The 20,531-nt window shown below is 42.1% G+C and overlaps 1 protein-coding gene across 1 annotated transcript in view; it reads right to left on the reverse strand.

Moving 5' to 3' along the window:
* Positions 1–17,390: 17,390 nt before the first annotated feature.
* LOC113010622 (neural cell adhesion molecule 2-like) overlaps positions 17,391–20,531 on the reverse strand; it is a 44,946-nt gene continuing 41,805 nt past the window's right edge. The window contains exons 3-4 of the mRNA XM_026149795.1: positions 18,128–18,457; positions 17,391–17,889 (exon numbers count right to left, since the gene is read on the reverse strand). Coding sequence (XP_026005580.1) covers positions 17,630–17,889; positions 18,128–18,457 — 590 coding nt within the window. The 3' untranslated portion in view covers positions 17,391–17,629. The remainder of the gene's footprint in view (positions 17,890–18,127; positions 18,458–20,531) is intronic.

Genomic DNA, 20,531 nt, shown 5'->3' on the forward strand with positions numbered 1-20,531 from the left:
GTAATATGTTAACTCTGTTTTCTATGTTGTGTAGAGGAATATGGTGTAGCTTGGGTGAGGAGATTACTTTCATGACCCCCAGGAAGTCACGTATACAGAGACACACACAGTGCTTTAACTGTTACGACACACCCACACATACATGCACACTCCCTCACATGCACTCACATAGTGTAAATGACCCAGATTATTTATCTTATTGATATTTTTCAAACAGTTAAATCCCTGAATGAATTATACCTTATAATATAGATTAGACTCTTATTTTGAAATTCGGAACGGGCAACTTCCGGGAAGGAAGATCGTACTGCTACTGCTTGCCGCAGAAAAGGTTAATGAGAAGGTTATCGTTTTCCGTCCATCTTTAAATTAGCATCTAGCCAGAAGGCGAACAGGTATGTTTGTGTGTTATACTTGTTGTTTACATTTCGGACAATTTGTAAATGTATTACTTGATTGTTAATAAGTTTATGAGTGATCTAGCAGGCTGATGCTTGCACCTCTTGTGCCTTTTCTGTGAATTAATTAGCATAACGGAAACGTGGTTATATCAAGTGAATGTTTATTTTGTTTTATGTTATGATTACAGCTCTTACGATGTGTCTATGGTAACTTGTGAATAAATGGGTTGGAATACCCCACCATGGTCCATCCGTAATGATCATTGAGTGCATCGTCTGAATACAGTCCGGCTGGAATGCTACAGTAAGAGCTGATCCCCTGCATCATCCTGCTGCCACTCAGCACCACGGAACCACGAGGACGAGTCACAGGGCTGTGTTGCTATTCATCTGGGATTGACAAGACATTTCACGGAGCAACTCAGCGCCATTCTATGGGTCTTCTAGACAGAGACTTTATAATCATCATGCAGCTGGCTTAATGGTTTGATGTGAGTTTGATGTGTGTCAGAAAAGGTATGGAACATTTCATTCTAATTGACAAGGAAAGGACATTCATTCTCATCAGTGGTGGTTAAAGGGAGAGAGAAGGTCGTCAACTACTCTGGACATCTGCTGCATTAAGACACAACGGACATGAAGTAATAACAAGTGAAGTAATTTTATTTATTGGTATTTACCACCACTACTGTTTATTTATCATTCTTTCTACTGACCCAAAAGTGGGTGAAAGAGGGGGCATTTAGTTTAATGTGTAACTGTACAGTCTTAATGGGGTATTGATTTGTGTTTAGCATAAGAGGTTTACTTTAGCACATCAGTTTGCAACAGCTAGCAGGTTGCATTCATTATTTTATACATTTCTTCTCAATATTGTGTTGGTTATCTGCCTCTATTTCAACTTGGTTTAAAGTGCAAAGATTCTCCTCCCTTCTGTCAATGCAGCCTGTAAGTTATAGTAACCACAAGCAGCTCATTAACTAAAGGCTGCAAATTAGATAAGTAAATAACATAAACATGAAGGAAATGGAGACTCCCTCCTCACAAACAGAACTAGAGCATCAGATAGTCGACCTGCAGAATAAAATCCAAAGGCTTAAGGCATCTCTTGAAGACACATCAGAAACTACGGAAATAGAACCTTTGGAGAAGGAAATTCAACGCAGAGAAGAAACGTTGAACAACTTACAAGAAGGCCTCCGACGCTCCACTCGAACAAAAATCCCAACTCCAAATGCAAGAAAAAGGGAAAGAAAGTTCATCTCAACATACGAAAGATGGAAGATTCGAGCCCGAGAGTCAAGAGAGCAGCTCAAGTCAGACATTAGTAAAGGCGAGCTGGCATCTTTGATGGATACTTTGGAGAAAGAGAAAGAAAGTGTGTTAAACACTTACCTTGAAATACGAAGTCACATTACACCTTCTCCAGAATTAATACGTCACGTTGACAGTTGTGAGGCAGTTACAGCCGAAATTATCAAAGTTACCTATGAGAGAATGTCAGACTTCAGTGGCGATTATGATGCAGAACAAGTACATCGCCATCTCAGAGAGCTGCTTAAGAACAGCTACACACGCTCCATCTATGGATCCACTGCATCTAGAGTGACAAAGTCAATCCGTAGTCACAAAAGCACTACTCTAACACTCAAACAGGCGGATGCAGCAGCAGAGCTAGCTGCTAAGGAAGTCGAATTTGAAGGGTTGCTGGAAGAAGAGAGACAAATGGAGAAGATAGAGGAACAGCAGAGAAAAATGGAAGTAGAAAAGCGCAGACTTGAACGCCTTCAAGCAGAAAAGAATTTGAGGGCTGCTCGAGCCAAACTGCAGGTCTACAGCCAGGTAGCCTCGCAGGAAGGCAGTCTCCATTCCTCTAATAGTTCAGTGGGAAATCATCATGTTCCCCCTGCTATCAGCCCTCCAACTCCCACTGTCACAGCATCGCCACCCAACCTAAACGTGTCATCCCTTGCCCAAGCCCTACAAGACAGTATGGCTCTAAATAGACTTCCAGTTCCAGAGCCGTCTGTATTTAGTGGGGACCCCATTAAGTTCATTGAGTGGAAAACTTCATTCATGTCACTTATTGACAAAAAGGCCATCTCCTCAGCAGACAAACTTTAATACTTGAGGAAGTATGTAGGCGGCCCAGCTCGTAAAACATTGGAAGGAACTTTCTATAGAAATGACAGCGACGCTTATAAGGATGCGTGGAACAAACTGGATAACAGATATGGCCAAACCTTTATTATACAGAAAGCCTTCAGAGATAAGCTCACAGATTGGCCAAAGATCCAACCAAGAGATGCAGAAGGATTAAGAGACTTCTCAGATTTCTTAAACACTTGCCAAGATGCAATGACACATGTGAAGAGCCTTTAAATACTGAATGACTGTGAAGAGAATAAGAAGCTAATCCTCAAACTACCAGAGTGGATAGCATCTCACTGGAACAGGAAGGTTACTGAAGCCTTAAAGGGCAATAAGGAATTCCCCAGTTTTAAGGACTTCGCCGCATTTATGGCGACAGAGGCAGAGATCGCTTGCAATCCAATCACCTCAGCTTATGCCCTCCGCAGCTCTGAGTCGAGCACTGCAAAACAAGGCAGCAGTGACCCTAAGAGGAACAAGGCAAGCGTTCTAAACACACAGACTGAGGCTGACACGGAGAGGCTCAAGCCAGTTAAAGGAAAGGAAAGGCCTCCTTGTGCCTTCTGTCAAAATAATCAGCACAGACTACATGGATGTCCCAAGTTTATTGCTAAAACTCTGGAGGAGCGTCGAGATTTTGTCAGAGAACATAAGCTTTGCTATGGCTGCACCAAACCTGGACATAGTGCAAAAGACTGTCGACATCGACACTCATGCAACACGTGCAAGGGTAAACATCCCACTTGTTTACACGATGACAACTATGTAAAGAAGGAAAGGGTCCTGCCACAGGAAACCGCTATCCTGAGCAACGCCGGCCAAACAGAGGCTGCTGCAACTTCAATGTCAGTGATTACTGGACAGCCAACTAACACATCAATGATTGTGCCTGTGTGGGTGTCAAAAAAGGATGCAGGAACTGAGGAACTGGTTTACGCCCTGCTGGACACACAAAGCGACACGACATTTGTTGACCAGGAACTGAGTGATGTACTAAAGGCAGATTCCTGTCCAGTTAAGCTGAAGTTAACTACTATGATCGGACGTGACGCGATTGTAAAGAGCCAAAGAGTCTCAGGGCTTTGTGTTCAGGGTTGTCGCTCTTCTTTCCTCATCAACCTTCCTCCTGCTTATACCAAGGATTGCATACCGGTAAACAGAGCCCATATCCCAATAAGCGAGACAGCTAAAGGATGGAATCATCTCTCCAAGGTCCTAGAAGAGATTCCACCTCTACAGGACTGTGAGGTTGGTTTATTGATAGGCTATAATTGTGCACGAGCAATGGCACCAAGAGACGTCATAACGGGAGGAGACGATGAGCCTTACACAATCCGTACCGACTTAGGATGGAGCATAGTTGGTGGTGCGTCGACATACCCCGACACTTCAAGTACGGCGGGACAGTGCTTCCGAGTTGCAGTCAGGGAGCTCCCACCAGTCACCCCGGCAGATGCCATTCGCATTCTAGAGTCTGACTTTAAGGATGCTAAGGAAGACGGCAAACCAGTGTCTCAGGAGGACATCCTGTTCCTGGACAAACTCAAGAACCACATCAAAAGGAACAGTCTAGGTCACTACGAGATGCCGTTACCATTTAAGGAGAGACCTACCTTACCTGACAACAAACAGCTTGCAGTCATGCGTCTGAAGCATCTAAAGAGGAAGCTGTTAAAGGATGAAGGGTACAAAGAACAGTATGTCAAGTTCATGGAGGAGGTCATAGAAAAGGGTGATGCAGATGTAGCCAGATGGACTACTCGCCTTTCTTTTTCTCTCTCTCCTGCGCTCATTCTTTTCGCTGCACAACTAGGTTAATTGGGAACCAACCTGCATATTGATTGCAGGGTGGCGTATAAAGCTAAGCCGGTGTTTTTGTTGGATCATTCCTCCCGTGCATTCAGCGCAAAGCAGCAGTAAATGTTGGCACACTGCGACGGACTGATCAGCAAGAGCAGATCATATGACAGCTACAGCGTGGCAGTTTGTTTTATTCCGACGTTGCGGAGAGAGGTGCTCGTGTTATCCCCACCAGCTGAGAGTAGCTCCGGTCCTGGGGGTTTGACTGCTGTATTCACCTCTTCGTGGCAAATCGCCCAACTCAAATCGGAAGAGTGAAACGTCTTCCCAGCCGCTGTTGTGAGGACTCCTCCTCGGTGGAGCCTGCTGTCTTATCTCATTCTGTCTTGTTTTAGCTTGTCTTATCTTGTTTTTATTAAGTAGGCTTACCTTTTTCTGGTTCGCCTGGTTTTATTCTATTTTATTCTGGACTGTTGCTCGTACCCACGCTTCTGTGATCGGGCTGGAGCGACCCTCTGCCCGAGTGTCATGCTGGGACTTTAAATCGCCTTGGTTGCTGGTCTCAGCCGGTGGGGAGCCAGATCGGCTTGCGATTGAGAATAATTACTACCAGCACGAGTGGTAGTTTGACCTGTGTGTGATTTCTTTTATTAAAGTTTTTAAAGTGTGTTTTAGTTTTTTGTGATCTGTAGCGAGCCTGACGCTCAGTGTCCTTTTATTCTTTTAACATATTTTTCTGTGTTTTATTTCAGTGAACGGAGGACGTGCCAGTGGCCCTGGGACCTCAGGTGGTGGGTCGTTTTCACACTTTCTTTTGTACAGCACCGGGTGGGCTGCAGTGATTCTTTTTGTGTGATTTTCTTTTGGTTCCACGGCTGCTGGTAAGTCCAAGTTCCATGATTGTTTTATTTTCACTTTAGGACACTGTCAACAATGACGCTACATCTTGATTTTTAATATTTTATTTATTTTTACTATAAATAAAACTTTTTAATATTGGAGCCAACCTGCCTCAGTGTGCATCCTTGAATCTGTGCGGCCTCCTTTTATCTATTTTTCTTAAATATATTTCCTGGGGGTGAAATACCCCTAGGTGGCATTGTCATTTTATTATTTCCTTTTATCTAACCCCGCCGACCACTTGGTCACACAGAGGAGGTCCACGATGATGGGAAAGAGGGCGAAAAATGGTACATACCTCATCACGGTGTATTCCACGACAAGAAGCCAGGCAAACTGCGCATGGTGTTTGACTGCTCTGCCAAGTACCAGGGAACCAGTCTGAATGATCATCTGCTCACTGGTCCTGACCTGATGAACAATCTCAACGGCGTACTCCTTCGCTTCCGGTTACACTCCACTGCATTGATGAACGACATAGAGAAAATGTTTCACCAATTTCATGTGAGGAAGTCGGACCAGGATTACCTGCGCTTCCTTTGGTGGAAGAAAGGAGATCTCGGTGCACAACCCCAAGAATACCGTATGAGGGTGCAGCCTCATCACCTGGTTGTGCGAACTACGGATTGAAGCATTTGGCTACAGAAAATAAAGACCAATTCCCATTAGGCTCTCAGTTCATTCTGAGATTTCTATGTCGACGATGGAGTCACAAGTACAGACAGCTCAGAGAAGGCTATCAAGTTAGCAGAAGAAGCCAGAAGACTTTGTGCCCTGGGTGGTCTTAGGCTCCACAAGTTTGTGTCCAACGACAAAGCTGTCCTGGAAAGCATACCAGCAACTGAACGTGCATCAGACATTAAAGACCTCAACCTTGCCTTTGATAACTTACCTTCGGAGAGAGCGTTGGGTATCCAATGGCACGTCGAATCAGACTGCCTGAAGATCAGCACCAACCTTAAGGAACAGCCTGCAACGCGTTGAGGCATATTGTCCATTGTTGCATCCCTGTACGATCCCTTGGGTCTCATAGCCCCTTTTTTGCTCATTGGAAAGGAAGTGATGCAGCAGATGTGCTGCCATGGAACAGGTTGGGACGACCCTCTAACCAACGAACTTCGTCCACGGTGGGAGAAATGGAAAAACGACCTCAACAACTTGGAGAGGATAAATATACCCTGAAGTTACGCCCCGGCAGATTTCGGAAAGGTTATCAAACGTGAGTTACATCACTTCTCCAACGCAAGCACTACCTGCTATGGACAGTGTTCATATCTGAGGCTTAGCAATGAAGAAGGAGACATCCACTGTGCACTAGTCATGGCCAAATCTCGCGTTGCCCCAACAAAGGTCACCACGATCCCAAGATTAGAGTTGACGGCTGCAGTCATCTCTGTGAAAACCAGCAATGTTTTGAAGGAAGAACTTGGATATGCGGACATTGATGAGCATTTTTGGACTGATTCCAAGGTTGTACTAGGGTACATCAATAACGAGACTCGACGTTTTCACACATTCGTAGCCAACCGTATCCAGAAGATACATCTCTACACGAATCAAAGGCAATGGAGATACGTCCCTACCGACCAGAATCCTGCGGATCGTGCTTCTAGAGGTTGTTTCGTCAATGAGCTAATATTATCGAACTGGTTTACCGGCCCTGCATTTCTATGGGAAAAGGGAGTTGACCTCTCAGCAGAGGTGGCTCCGGAACTATCAGTCGGAGATCCAGAAGTTAAGGAAACACGGACTCTAAACACGGAAACTATAGAAGAAGATTCTCTTACTTATCGGCTGGCAAAGTTCTCGTCCTGGACTCGCGCCATCTGTGCAGTGGCTCGCATTCTTCGAAGGATCAACAAGGATAAGTCAATCGGCCTCTCTACAATGCAGGAAAGAGAAGAAGCCGAGCGCCTCATCATCAAAGATCTGTAGAGACAAACATACTCGGAGGAAGTGCGGCTATTGAAGAAAGGTTGTCAGCTGCCACCTCATAACAAGCTACATCAGCTCAACCCCTTCTTGGACAACAATGGTGTGATTAAGGTGGGAGGTCGACTCCGTGATTCAAACCTTCCTCTCTTAGTCAAACACCCTACCATCATTTCAAAGGAACATTATGTTACTAGGATGATCATAGCATACTGTCATGAAGAAGTCAAGCATCAAGGCAAGGGGATGACTCTCAGTGCAATTAGGACAAGAGGTTACTGGATACCAGGAATTGGTAGGACGGTTGCATCCTATCTTCGTCGATGTGTAGTTTGTTGGAAGCTTCGGAGACGGACAGAAGAACAGAAAATGGCCGATCTCCCTCCAGAGCGAGTAAATCCATCCCCACCCTTTACCTACTGTGGAATGGATTGCTTTGGACCCTTCTATAGCAAGCAAGGACGTAGTGTGCGAAAACGATATGGTCTCCTTTTCACCTGCTTCTCCTCCAGAGCCATACATATTGAAATGCTGGAGGATCTATCTACAGACTCAATCATAATTGGACTGCGCTGCTTCATTGCTATACGTGGAGCAGTGCGCCAGATCAAATCTGACCAAGGCAGTAACTTCCTAGGAGCCAAGAATGAACTGCAGGAAGCCCTCGCGGAATTAGATGGTGATAAACTGACGAACTTCCTTTCTAAGAAGCAGTGTGACTTCATCCTAAATGCTCCTGGCTCAAGTCATGTTGGGGGAGTGTGGGAGCGTCAAATTAGAACAGTCAGGAGTGTTCTCAACGCGACCCTTGGACTCTCACCTGGAAACCTATCTGATGCTTCCCTCCGAGCATTCTTCTATGAAGCAATGACGATAGTTAATAGTCGTCCTCTCACTATTGAAAACCTACATGATCACAACAGTCTTGAGCTACTGACACCAAACCACTTACTTACCCTGAAGTCTACCATGGCCCTTCCTCCCCCCGGCAAGTTCATAAGGGAAGATATGTATGCGAGAAAGAGATGGCGCCACGTACAATATTTGGCCGAGCAGTTCTGGAGCCGTTGGCGGAAAGAGTACTTGGCCAACATTGCCTTTAGACAACGCTGGCACACCCCAAAGCGAAACCTGCAGATCGGGGATATAGTCATAATGAAGGATGAAGACTTGCCCAGAAATGAATGGAGGTTGGGAAGAGTCGTAGAGATGGACTGGTTAGGAGAGTGAAGTTCTGTCTAGGTGTCAGGAGACTTGGCAAAAATGGTGAACGTCTTACTAAGCGGTCAGTGCTCGAACGGGCAGTTCAAAAACTAGTCTTATTGTTGGAAAATGACTAGTTCATTCCTTGCATACTATGCTTCTGTTGTTTGGTCATTATTTGTATTATGAAATCATTTGTGTTCTCTCTTCCTATGGTTATGGAGTTATGATGTTTGTTACACTAATGATTTGGTGGGAGTGTAAATGACTCAGATTATTTATCTTATTGATATTTTTCAAATAGTTAAATCCCTGAATGAATTATACCTTATAATATAGATTAGACTCTTATTTTGAAATTCGGAAAGGATTTGTCTCTGTGTTTCAGTTTGGCTTAGCTGTAGGCCTGAGAGTGTGTGTAATTGTGTAGAGAGAGAGGAATTTATTGTCTGGTGTCATAAAAGGAGACAGGAAGCTACAGTTTGGGGGGTTGCTGATGATGATGCTTGTACCTTTAATAAAAACTCATAATTGTTATAAACTTAGAAGCAGGAGACTCTCCACCTTAAACGTAAATGTAAGACAATAAGAGGCCAATGGCCCAGTGGATGCAGAGTGGGAGTCTCAGTAATATGTTAACTCTGTTTTCTATGTTCTGTAGAGGAATCTGGTGTAGTTTGGGTGAGGAGATTACTTTTATGACCCCCAGGAAGTCACGTATACAGAGACACACACAGTGCTTTAACTGTTACGACACACCCACACATACATGCACACTCCCTCACATGCACTCACATAGTGTAAATGACCCAGATTATTTATCTTATTGATATTTTTCAAACAGTTAAATCCCTGAATGAATTATACCTTATAATATAGATTAGACTCTTATTTTGAAATTCGGAACGGGCAACTTCCGGGAAGGAAGATCGTACTGCTACTGCTTGCCGCAGAAAAGGTTAATGAGAAGGTTATCGTTTTCCATCCATCTTTAAATTAGCATCTAGCCAGAAGGCGAACAGGTATGTTTATGTGTTATACTTGTTGTTTACATTTCGGACAATTTGTAAATGTATTACTTGATTGTTAATAAGTTTATGAGTGATCTAGCAGGCTGATGCTAGCACCTCTTGTGCCTTTTCTGTGAATTAATTAGCATAACGGAAACGTGGTTATATCAAGTGAATCTTTATTTTGTTTTATGTTATGATTACAGCTCTTACGATGTGTCTATGGTAACTTGTGAATAAATGGGTTGGAATACCCCACCATGGTCCATCCGTAATGATCATTGAGTGCATCGTCTGAATAAAGTCCGGCTGGAATGCTACACATAGACATATGGGTACGCGCATACACAGGCACTCAAGTGCTCCTGCATACACTCAGACACACAGAGTTCGCAGCACACCATGGGGGTTTTATGATGGATCGCTTCTACAAAACTGTGTTTCACAGACAGAAGAGTGAAGATCTGCAGAGGGACACCAGCCTGGCACATCTCCCCTTCTAGAAGATGCGTGCTTAAATGAAGATGAATAAAGTTTTTTGTGCATCTCTGGAGGCCCGAAGAATAAAAAGAACCGGGCTGAAACTGATTTCTTAACACTTATAAGAAATGAACAAAAAGAAAGATCACATTGAGCAATAAACTTACCTTGACTTAAATATTTGTTCGGGTTGCTGTTAGTGACTGATGTTGAGACTTTGTGCATTTGAGAGTACCTAAAGAATTTATTTACAGTAGCTTGCAAAAGTATTCGGCCCCCTTGAACTTTCCCACATTTTGTCACATTACAGCCACAAACATGAATCAATTTTATTGGAATTCCACGTGAAAGACCAATACAAAGTGGTGTACACGTGAGAAGTGAAACGAAAATCATACATGATTCCAAACATTTTTTTACAAATAAATAACTGCAAAGTGGGGTGTGCGGAATTATTCAGCCCCCTTTGGTCTGAGTGCAGTCAGTTGCACATAGACGTTGCCTGATGAGTGCTAATGACTAAATAGAGTGCACCTGTGTGTAATCCAATGTCAGTACAAATACAGCTGCTCTGTGATGACCTCAGAGGTTGTCTAAGAGAATACTGGGAGCAACAACACCATGAAGTCCAAAGAACACACCAGACAGGTCAGGGATAAAGTTATTGAGAAATTTAAAGCAGGCTTAGGCTACAAAAAGATTTCCCAAGCCTTGAACATCCCACGGAGCACTGTTCAAGCGATCATTCAGAAATGGAAGGTGTATGGCACAACTGTAAACCTATCAAGACAAGACCGTCCACCTAAACTCACAGACCGAACAAGGAGAGCGCTGATCAGAAATGCAGCCAAGAGGCCCATGGTGACTCTGGACGAGCTGCAGAGATCTACAGCTCAGGTGGGGGAATCTGTCCATAGGACAACTATTAGTCGTGCACTGCACAAAGTTGGCCTTTATGAAAGAGTGGCAAGAAGAAAGCCATTGTTAACCAGTGTTGGGAATACTATTACTACGTTATTAAGTAACGCGTTACAGTAACTACATTATTATTGTGGTAACGAGAACGGTAACTAGTTATTATGCCAAAACCAGGAGCGCGTTACTCGTTACTGGGATTTAGATAGGCTCGTTATTCATTACTTCGTGTGGTGGCTATCGCGGAGCTTCCACAGATTCAATAACATTAGCAAGAGGTGGAGGCCAGCAGGTGGATGAAGGAAAAGGGAGGCAAGAGGAGAGACCCGAGGCGGCCGCCGGTCCGAGTGTCAGGTGAACTGAACTCCAGGTAAGAAGTTATGACCTGCAGAATATCTGGGTCAGATATAAACGTTTAGTTTAGTTGGAGTATATTTTTTTTATGCTGACTTTTTCGTACTGCGTGCTAGCTAGCATGATGGACTTTCTATACAGCTGGGTGGGTGCTATGATGTTACTGATGTTGAACTTTATTTTGTTCATAAGGTTAGTTAGTAGAGTTGAGAACCGTCCCATAAAAAAACGGAATCGTCTCATATTCAGAGAAAATATTACGCATTTCGTATTGAGGTGAAAAGGAACACAGTTTGTCCCGGACTTCAGCTACAATGAAAAAGACACAAAGCTGGAGTTATTGTGCATCTTTACACTGCACAGCTGCCTCTTCTTCTCTCATTCCCTCCCCTCCCTCTCCTGTTTCTACTTCAATCATGAAACTAATCAATGATCAGCTGATCGGCTTTTCTCTCTTGTTTATTTATCGCCCACTTTGCGCCAGAAAGAGGAAACCAGCGGATGTCGCGCTAAACAACAGCAGCACGTTTGATCAGGTGTTGTTAGAATTTATTTAATATTAATTTCTAGTATCAGCTGACGTTTGCTGGAGTCACAGCTGTAAAGCTGCTGGTCATGATATCGATTTGGTTATCTGGTGAGAGGGAAACATGAAGGTGAAACTGAATCATCAGAGCTGAACAGGTGATGGAGAAACAGGTTTACCTTTTAGGTGACATAAATGAGTTGAAGGGAAGTGATGAACTGTTTCTGAGAGACAAATAACAGCAGGATCCTTTTCTAAGTAGCTGACAGCTGGTAACTGTACAGGGGCGGGTCTAGCAAAGTGTTGCCAGGGGTCCATGTAGGGCATTAACAAGGAAAGGGGGCACAAAGAAATACTTTTCTTTCTTATTCTCATTTAAAATGTCTCGCTTTTAACAAATAATTATCTGAATCTTACAACAAACAGTTGATAGATTGATGCATATATACCATCAGAACAGTGCACATCACTGTCACAACAGTGTTTATTTTCATTCAAAAGCTTTATGATTTTTCCTATAGTGGTGGGCCGATCTCTAGTCAAAATGCCCGGGCCGATTTTTTTCACCCAGTCCAACCCTGTATGCAGCTCATCTGCATTCTGGTGTTACCTACATCTTCCTATTCAGAAGGCAGAATTTCCGAGTTCTGAGTACAATCGAAAGCACCACGACTGCAGTTTTTGTGTTGGATGTAAAAAGCAGGCTAGAATCATGCAGCGGTCAACGACAGTCCAGGCGTGGGATTTCTCTCGTGGAAATATGCACATTATCTTTTCCTGTCTATTGGTAGGTGGCACAGTGCACTTGTGGCAAGTAAGCAAGCTAAAAGACTGGCAATCTTGCTGGGTTACGGAAGCAACACATTAACAAGAGAATTCTGAGTATGATTTATATATAACACAGTTATATATACAGTGTCAAAGGAACCTGTCTTTGAGTGAAGATTTAAGGTGACAGGAAATATAAATAAATGCAGCTTGAATCTTTGCTGCAGCTCAGTATTTGACACAGAGTTCATTCACTGCTGTAATAACTAATAATGATTGAAAAGATAACTTTAATATTGGCCATATTATATTTACATCACCAAAGTGAGATGACTTTAGTCTCATGAACAACATTAGGTAATTGTCATTTACTAGCTAATCTTAAAACGACTGTTCAGTACAAAAATGAGGCCCAATAATCATGATTTCACAGTCATGTGGTCTCAGCCTCAGATACTTGTCAAATAAAAGCTCATGTAGAAACAAACAAACAAATGAACAAAAGATTTTCTCCTTCATTTCTGTCAAATAATGCTGTATGAAACATTTCCAGCTGTTAGTGTCTTGGTTGCTAGGCAACCTGGGCAGCATGATGGAGGCTAGACCGTCCCATTTCACAAGCCTACAAGCCTGTCACTTCCGGCCTTAGCGGTCTTTGAGTACGCGGCCCTTGAGGACATTTAAGGCTGCAGACCCTGAATTGGGATACAGCCTATGATTCACATTTTACATTAACAACATCCTCACTCATGGTTTATATATGGCCACTAGAGGGAGATGTTGGACTTTAAATACTAACTAATCAGTCAAGTTAGATGGTCACCACTGCCGTAACATATTTCTGCTGGAGGTTGCTTCCTGTCAAGAGATATATTCTTAAACACTTCTTCAGCTTCGAATCAGAGAGGAGAAACACACAGATTTACTTGCAGCAAGGGCAGCCACAGAGCACTCGCACGGGAGTGAGGGCTCCGGGACCTGCGCCCTGCCACTGCCCTGGTCTTTATTTATATACATCAGTGGGTGTGTTTGTTCATTACATTGGAATGTGGATGTGTGTGTGGGGTCAGAGTGTGACCCCATAAAGACTTCCCTAAACCTGCTGGTCTGGAAGTCCAGCGGTTCATCTAAACAAAAGGCACTTAGACTAAAACAGATATAGCTACGTTTATCCTACCATAAAACAATAAGAGAAGGTACAACCTCTCCCATGCTCCCAGGATGTGGGTGTGAATGCCAGAGCACTCTGGAATGCACACAAAGTCTTTGCAGACTATTAAGGATCAAACATCCTATCACTACACAATTGATTATACACCTCTAAGCATATATGGTTAAATATTTCTTAATACAAATGACAATAATAAAATCTAAACCCATCATCACCACCCATGTTACGAAATCAGTTTTACCTCGGTTCTTTTATTCCTCGAGCATCCAGAGATGGCACCGGACTCAGTAATCATTTTCACAAAATCTTTATTCATCTTCATTTATGCATGCACTTGTAGAAGGGAAGACGAGGCCCGTGTCCCTCTCCAAATCTTCACCCCTTTGTTAGTTACAGCCAGCTTTATAGAGACGACCCTATCATAAAACCCCCCACGGTGTGCTGCAAACCCTGTGTCTATGTGCACAAGCACATGAATGCCTACATGTGTGTGTTCCCATGTGTCTATGTGAGTGCTCGTGTGTGACTGTGTACGCATACCTGTGTGTATGTTTGAGTGCACATGAGTGAGTGTGCGTGTGGATGTGTGTGCGTGACAGTTAAAACACTGTGGGTGTAGGTGACTCCCTAGGTCATAAAACCCATCTCCCTTCCAGACCACAGTTATCCAGTTACAAATGTTGAGACCCCCACCCAAACATCCTCTGGGGAATTTCCACTCAGCATTAACTCCTCTTTGTCTTACTTTCACAGTTCAAGTGGGGGAGGGGTCTCCTACAATCTACTCCTAAGTTCACGACACAGTGAAGCCTTTATTATATTGAGGGCAGTGTCTCTACAATAGTTCTACATTCTATGTTAACACATTTCTAAACTCTAAAATAAGCTAAACACTCCTACACCCAACAGCCTAAGTCATCAAAAGGTCAACATGCAGTATTCTACCATATGCAAACTTATATCATTAAAAGATTATACTGACTACTAAGTACAATTTTCTATTGACACTTCCTGTTAAAAGGAATCCTTCTCACTTTCACCAATGTCCTTGCTCGTAGGAATATTTGGGTTTTCTCCGTTTTCTTCTATTATTGTAGAGTTTTTACATTACAGTTTTAAGTGTCTCGGGGCAAATGTTGCAATTTGACACTATATTCACAAAATTGAACTGAACATCTGATTTAACAAACAATGACTTGATTTAACATTTAGCTTTTATATTTTACATTTCAAATTGTGTTTTAAATATGAAAGGCTACAAATATTTTTCTAAATGTTGTAAAAAATGACTCGACAAAACATGTTTTTGTTAGGTTTTGAGCTAAATGTGAAAAAATGTTGCCGTTCATTTCAGCATGTTTCGCTTTACAAATGGTGCCCCATAGTGATCTACTCTAGCGCTCGTGAACGTTTTCTTAGTGTTAACCCGTGACTTCGTCTAACCAACCTTTCCTGTGTGTAGTTTTCCCAGACCTCTGACCTACCCGCCGTTTGGACGTGTGTGAGTTGGAGTGTGAGAGAGCCTTCCCTTTCCCAGACCTCCCTTTGGCCCTTGGAACCCTGGATTCCTCCACTGTATATATCCTGCACCTGGTGATTGTGTGAATAAAACTGGTTTTTGAACTGAATCCTGCTCTGACCTGAGTCCCCGCGATCACACGTGACTGTCCCAGTGTACAGCAAGCTGCATACAAACCGTTTTCGTGTTTCCTGATATTTGTTCTTGGTAATGGTAAATGGAGGCATTATTATATAGTGCTTTTCCATGCTATCTAAGCACTCAAAGTGCTTTACAAAAAGCATTTTTTTTTTAAAAATCTGATGATCTACAGCGTTTTCTGTCTAACATTCACATACATTCATATTCTGATGGAGGCACTGGAGAAAAACTTGGGGTCAATATCTTCCCCAAAACAATAAACTGCATGCCCAATATTTGGCAAGCAGGCTGAAGCAAAAACAAATTAAAAACACTGACCTTCTAATCAGCAGAGGACTTTCTACACCCCCTAAGCTACCCCAAATGTTCTGCTAATAGAAACACTGGATTTAAAAACACTTCACAGATTTAAAAAAAATAAATAAAAAGTTACACACTCTATGCTCGCTCCTCTTCCGTAGGTGCTGAAGTACAGCCACCCCTCTGTTTGTACATCTGCGCTCATGCGATGACCAAAAATAATACCTCATAAATGTGTTCAAAAAATTAAGTCTGCTTTAAAAATGTGAGAGGTACAAAGTAGAGACATTTTGTGCCAAAATGCAGTGAATAAAAGTAAAACGTTTTCAGAAAAACAAATGCCAACATAAAGTACAGATACCTTAAAATTCTACAGAAGTACTATAAAGATTTATTTGTACTTCGCTACTTTCCACCTCTGCTACCTCCTGCCTATGACCTGAAAAGGAGAGCTCCATCTTGAAATGTGTTTCAACTCCTAAAATCTGAGCTAGCGAAACAAGCCGATGAATTAGCATTTCACCCTCTCTTTTAAATTTAGCCATTTCTGCCTCTGAATGGCCTCAAACTGAGGTGCTGATTCCCGTCACAGAATGCAAACTGTTCTGTCACTGAGTGTTGGAGGCCATTGAAGCCTCGTGGAACACGTCATCAGTGAAAATCAGGGATTTGATTATGAGGTCAGAGAGACTGAAAAATCTACTCTTTGTTTAGGTTTCCATCCAACAGGAACTACTCTGAATATGTACAACAAACATAAAAGGGAAAACCATGGTGTGCAGTTGGAGTACTTTCTTGGTCCAACCTATGATGAAGTATTATGGACCACATTAAAAAAAATATTAATCATTTTGAGAATACATTCAATATGTGAAGATTATAGTTGTGTTTTCAGACAAACTGCCACGATTGCTAGAACCTCTGAGTTAGTGATTTCAGAATCAGATTTAGTCATAGGGATGGAACTGGTCTCTTTTTTTTAGTGCACAAACACAGTGTGGTTATCGGTATAAGAACTGAAAAGATTGTGTTGAAAGATGCATGTGGAGATTTGTATAAAATGAAATGGCTGGCAGTAGATAGATGAAGGATTATCGATGGTTACACCCCTGTGCTATAAAGAGGATGTATGTTGTATCACAAGATGACTGATCAATTTGTTTCACTAAGTTTTGTAGAGAGTATAGCAGCTGTGGCAGAAATATCAAATCCTTTTTTCTCAAAATTGAATTTTAACTTGTTTCTGGAAATAGAATTACAACTTCAATCTCACCACCATTATTTAAAAATCCCTGAAAAATCGGTACTCTGTTCTCCATTAAAATCCCATTTTAGTTCAGGAGTAACATCATTAAATTTGCTTAAATTTGTTTGAGCACATCAAAACAACTTTCCACTCACCAATTTATTACTTCCTGTTAAAGGGAACAGCCTCTGTTTCATTTGTTTATCTGCTGCAGGGCATCAACAACAACAAACCCAGCCCCATCATATAGTACGTAAGGTTACTGTAACACCTGATCAATACATGAGAATCCGTTTGATCTTACAAACAGCTGCTAAACCTGAAAAACTCATTCAATGATTCTGATTCCATTACATACAAGACACTGAATTAATTAATACTGAGGGAACAAACAGTTATTTTTTTCTAATCATCAGTGGAAGTTGAGCTTTGAGTCAAACTGAAAACCTTCTCTAAAATAAAAATAGGAAATCTTAAAATATATATGTAACTTTTCTTTTCGTGAAAACATGAACTAACACATACAAACAAGATCTAAATAAAAAGAACGTAACATGAACGTAACACTGAGATGATCAGCTGACTTGGACAGTTTTGGTGACCTCAACTTGTGCTCTTCTTGGTTTTATAATCACTTTTTTCAGTCTTACTTCAGGCAAAGTGAAAATATTGTGGGCATGATGTTCACCGCTCTGTTATTTCAGCCCAAGTATTTATCAAACTATCGTCCATCCTGGAAAAACTCTTTGGACTCCTCTGTTTTTTTTTTTACTTGGATGTAATGTTTTAGTCTCTACAGTCACAGATTATCCTTATGTTTGATTTAGCAATGCAGGCTTCTCTGATTCTGTGTGAATAGCTGAGCCATTTCCATGCTGCAGTTCATCAGGAGGCTGGTATGAATGCTGACTCTGTTTTGGTTTTTTACATTTTCTGTATTTCAAAGAACCAACAACAGCAGCAACAAGAAGAACAGCAGCAGAAACTGACAGACCAACTTTCAGTCCAACAGATCCATCCTCCTTCCCTCCAGCCTCCTTCCCTCCATCCTCTGTGTCTCCTCTTGTCTGACCTGCAGGTGAGAAACAGGTGTGAGGTGTCAGCTGTCAGGTAGGTGATGAGTGAAGAACAGAACAGAATCCATTTCCTCTTCAAACTGCTGTCAGACATTATCTACTGCACTCTGATCACATCACTCAGACCAGCTGCTTTCTACAAAGTCTCATCAACAACATCTTTAGAAACAAACATCAACAACCAGGAAGCAGCTTCACCTCTGATCACACACACACTCAACTCTACTCACTTACCTGAAACAGTCAGGTTGAAGGTGTTGATGGTCTCCCATGATCTTGTCTCTCCACTGAAGACACGACACTCGTATGTTCCAGTATCATTAATCGTCACGTTCTTCAGAATCAAAGACATGTCTCCATCTTTCATCTGTCTGTCCTGCAGATCCACCCGGTTCATAAAAGATGGATGCTGACCATCAGGATCAAACTGCTTGTCTCTGTACGAAAGTATATATTCATCTCCCAGGTCAGCTCTGTTCCACTCCACACCTATGATGTTGTTGTTTGGAGCTCGACATGTAAGAATGATGTTCTGTCCAGACTCAGCTGTGATGGTTCTTTGGTCTGAAAGAGGAAGCAACACAGAGCAGAGAGGTTATATTACACATTGTTCACACTGAGAGTTGCTGTGTTCAGTGATACTGAACAAAATGAGAGCTGTTATCATTGAGAGGATGAGGAGAAGATAAAGGTGCTGCAGAGCTACAGAAAGTGAAATCTAAGAGGAGGAAAAAACTGTTTGTTCCAGCTATCATTAAAGCGAAAAATGCTGCTAGCACATTTAGTGCCACTGCACACCCACCCTCAGCAGATCTAACTTTAATTCTATTCCTGCTGAAGCCAAAGTGTCTTTTCTGTTTTTGTGTTTTCTCTCCTTTTATAGTTTGGAGCATTTTTCAAAAAGCCAGAATCTCCTATTTCCATAGCACAGGGTTAGATTTAGTAGAAGGCTTTAACCCTCAGAGGGTTAAAACAGTGCTGTTTGTACCACTTTTTACAATAACCAAAGAGCTCATTATTTATAACAGCAGAAGTCGTATAAACACCAGCGATTCAATGCAGTTTTAAGAAGTGGTCCTTAAAGCCGGAGATATACAAACTGTGCTATGACTACACCCAGAGAGATTTATGATGTAACACATCTCCAGAAACCTGGAGGACTTAGGCTACGTCGCTGGGTTTTCGTTTGAAAACGCATCGCTTTCTCTCTGTTTTGGCCTCTTGTCCACACTGAGACGGCGTTTTCGCTGATGGAAAATGCAGCATTTTAGAAACCTCTTGAAAACGCATACATTTGAAAGCCGTGCTTTCACTTCGCAGTGTGAACAGTAAAAACGGAGACTTTCTATAACGATGACGCATATTAGTCATATGATGCAGTCATGTGACCAATTAAAGTAAGATAGCGGAGGGCATTATACAGCAGTTGTTTTGTTTGCTCTCAATTTTGACAGCCCTATTAAAGATTAATATCAGTTTGTACATGCTTCAGATAGCTTTTCTTCAAATTCTTTAATTCTCACTCGCTTTTGCAATTTTGTACTTTTGTGTTACTCGTAGCAACAACTCCACTTCGTTGTTAGTCCATTTAAAAAGCTATTTTTTTGCTTTTCATCAACATTTTGCCGCGACGTTTCAAAGAGCCGGAAAGTAACCATTTGAATACAAGCGCGCTGATCCACACAGGTGTGCACACGGGTGTTCACTGCTCATAGACTTAAATCACACCTTTCTTGGTTGCTACTTCAAAGCACATTGTGCGCTGTCTGTCCTGCGTGCTGCACAACAACATTGAATATTTAGTACTTACTGCTGTTTACACTTAGCTAGATTAATGCGATGGTGTTGTGTTTAGTATGTTGCTTTGGGGTTTTTTTGCTTGTTTTCTATTCTTCTTCTCTCAACAGGTGATCCAGGAGATTATTTTTCCCTTTCTCACTGTCCCTCTCCCCTTCTGTTTTTCTTTTCCTCCATCTTTCTCTCTCCCTTTCCTATCCCTCACTCATGTCTGTCCCGTCTGTAACAACTGAAAATAAAATAAAATAAATAATAAAAACAAAGGTCGATCAAATGGACCAATACGGCAATGCCACGATGATCCATTTGGCAAAATAAATCCATTGGGTATCCTTGTTGGTCTTCAGACAACAATTCTGATGGCTAAAGAACCAAATGGGACAAAAAAAAAAAAAAGAGCCGGAAAGTAAATAAACGGCAAGCATGCGCAGTACTGGAATGTTGCATTTTTGGCCATTTCAATGTGGACGCACACTCTGTGAAAATGACTGAAAACGCTAGTGTGGACGTGGAGCGTTTTCCGACAAAAACGCCTTTTTCAAATCTATCCAGGCTAGTGGTACACGGGTATTTTTGAAAACAGAGATCTTTTCCATTTTCATTTTTTAAAATCCCACGCCCAATCCCATGAAGGAAAACGCTGCCAGGAACATGCCAAAGCAACAGTTGGCGATATATTCCTAACCGTGTAGAAATGTTGGCCAATCAGAAGTCTAGAAGCCTGGGTGGGAAAGAGTAAACAAAGATGGTGCATAGAAGCAGAACTGAGTCCTATGTGTGGAGGGACAGTAACTCTATGTGTATATGTAAACATTTAAACACTGCATAGAGTAAAATTAAC

This window comes from Astatotilapia calliptera, chromosome 3, assembly GCF_900246225.1.
Source record: "Astatotilapia calliptera chromosome 3, fAstCal1.2, whole genome shotgun sequence".
In the NCBI taxonomy this organism is placed as follows: domain Eukaryota; kingdom Metazoa; phylum Chordata; class Actinopteri; order Cichliformes; family Cichlidae; genus Astatotilapia; species Astatotilapia calliptera.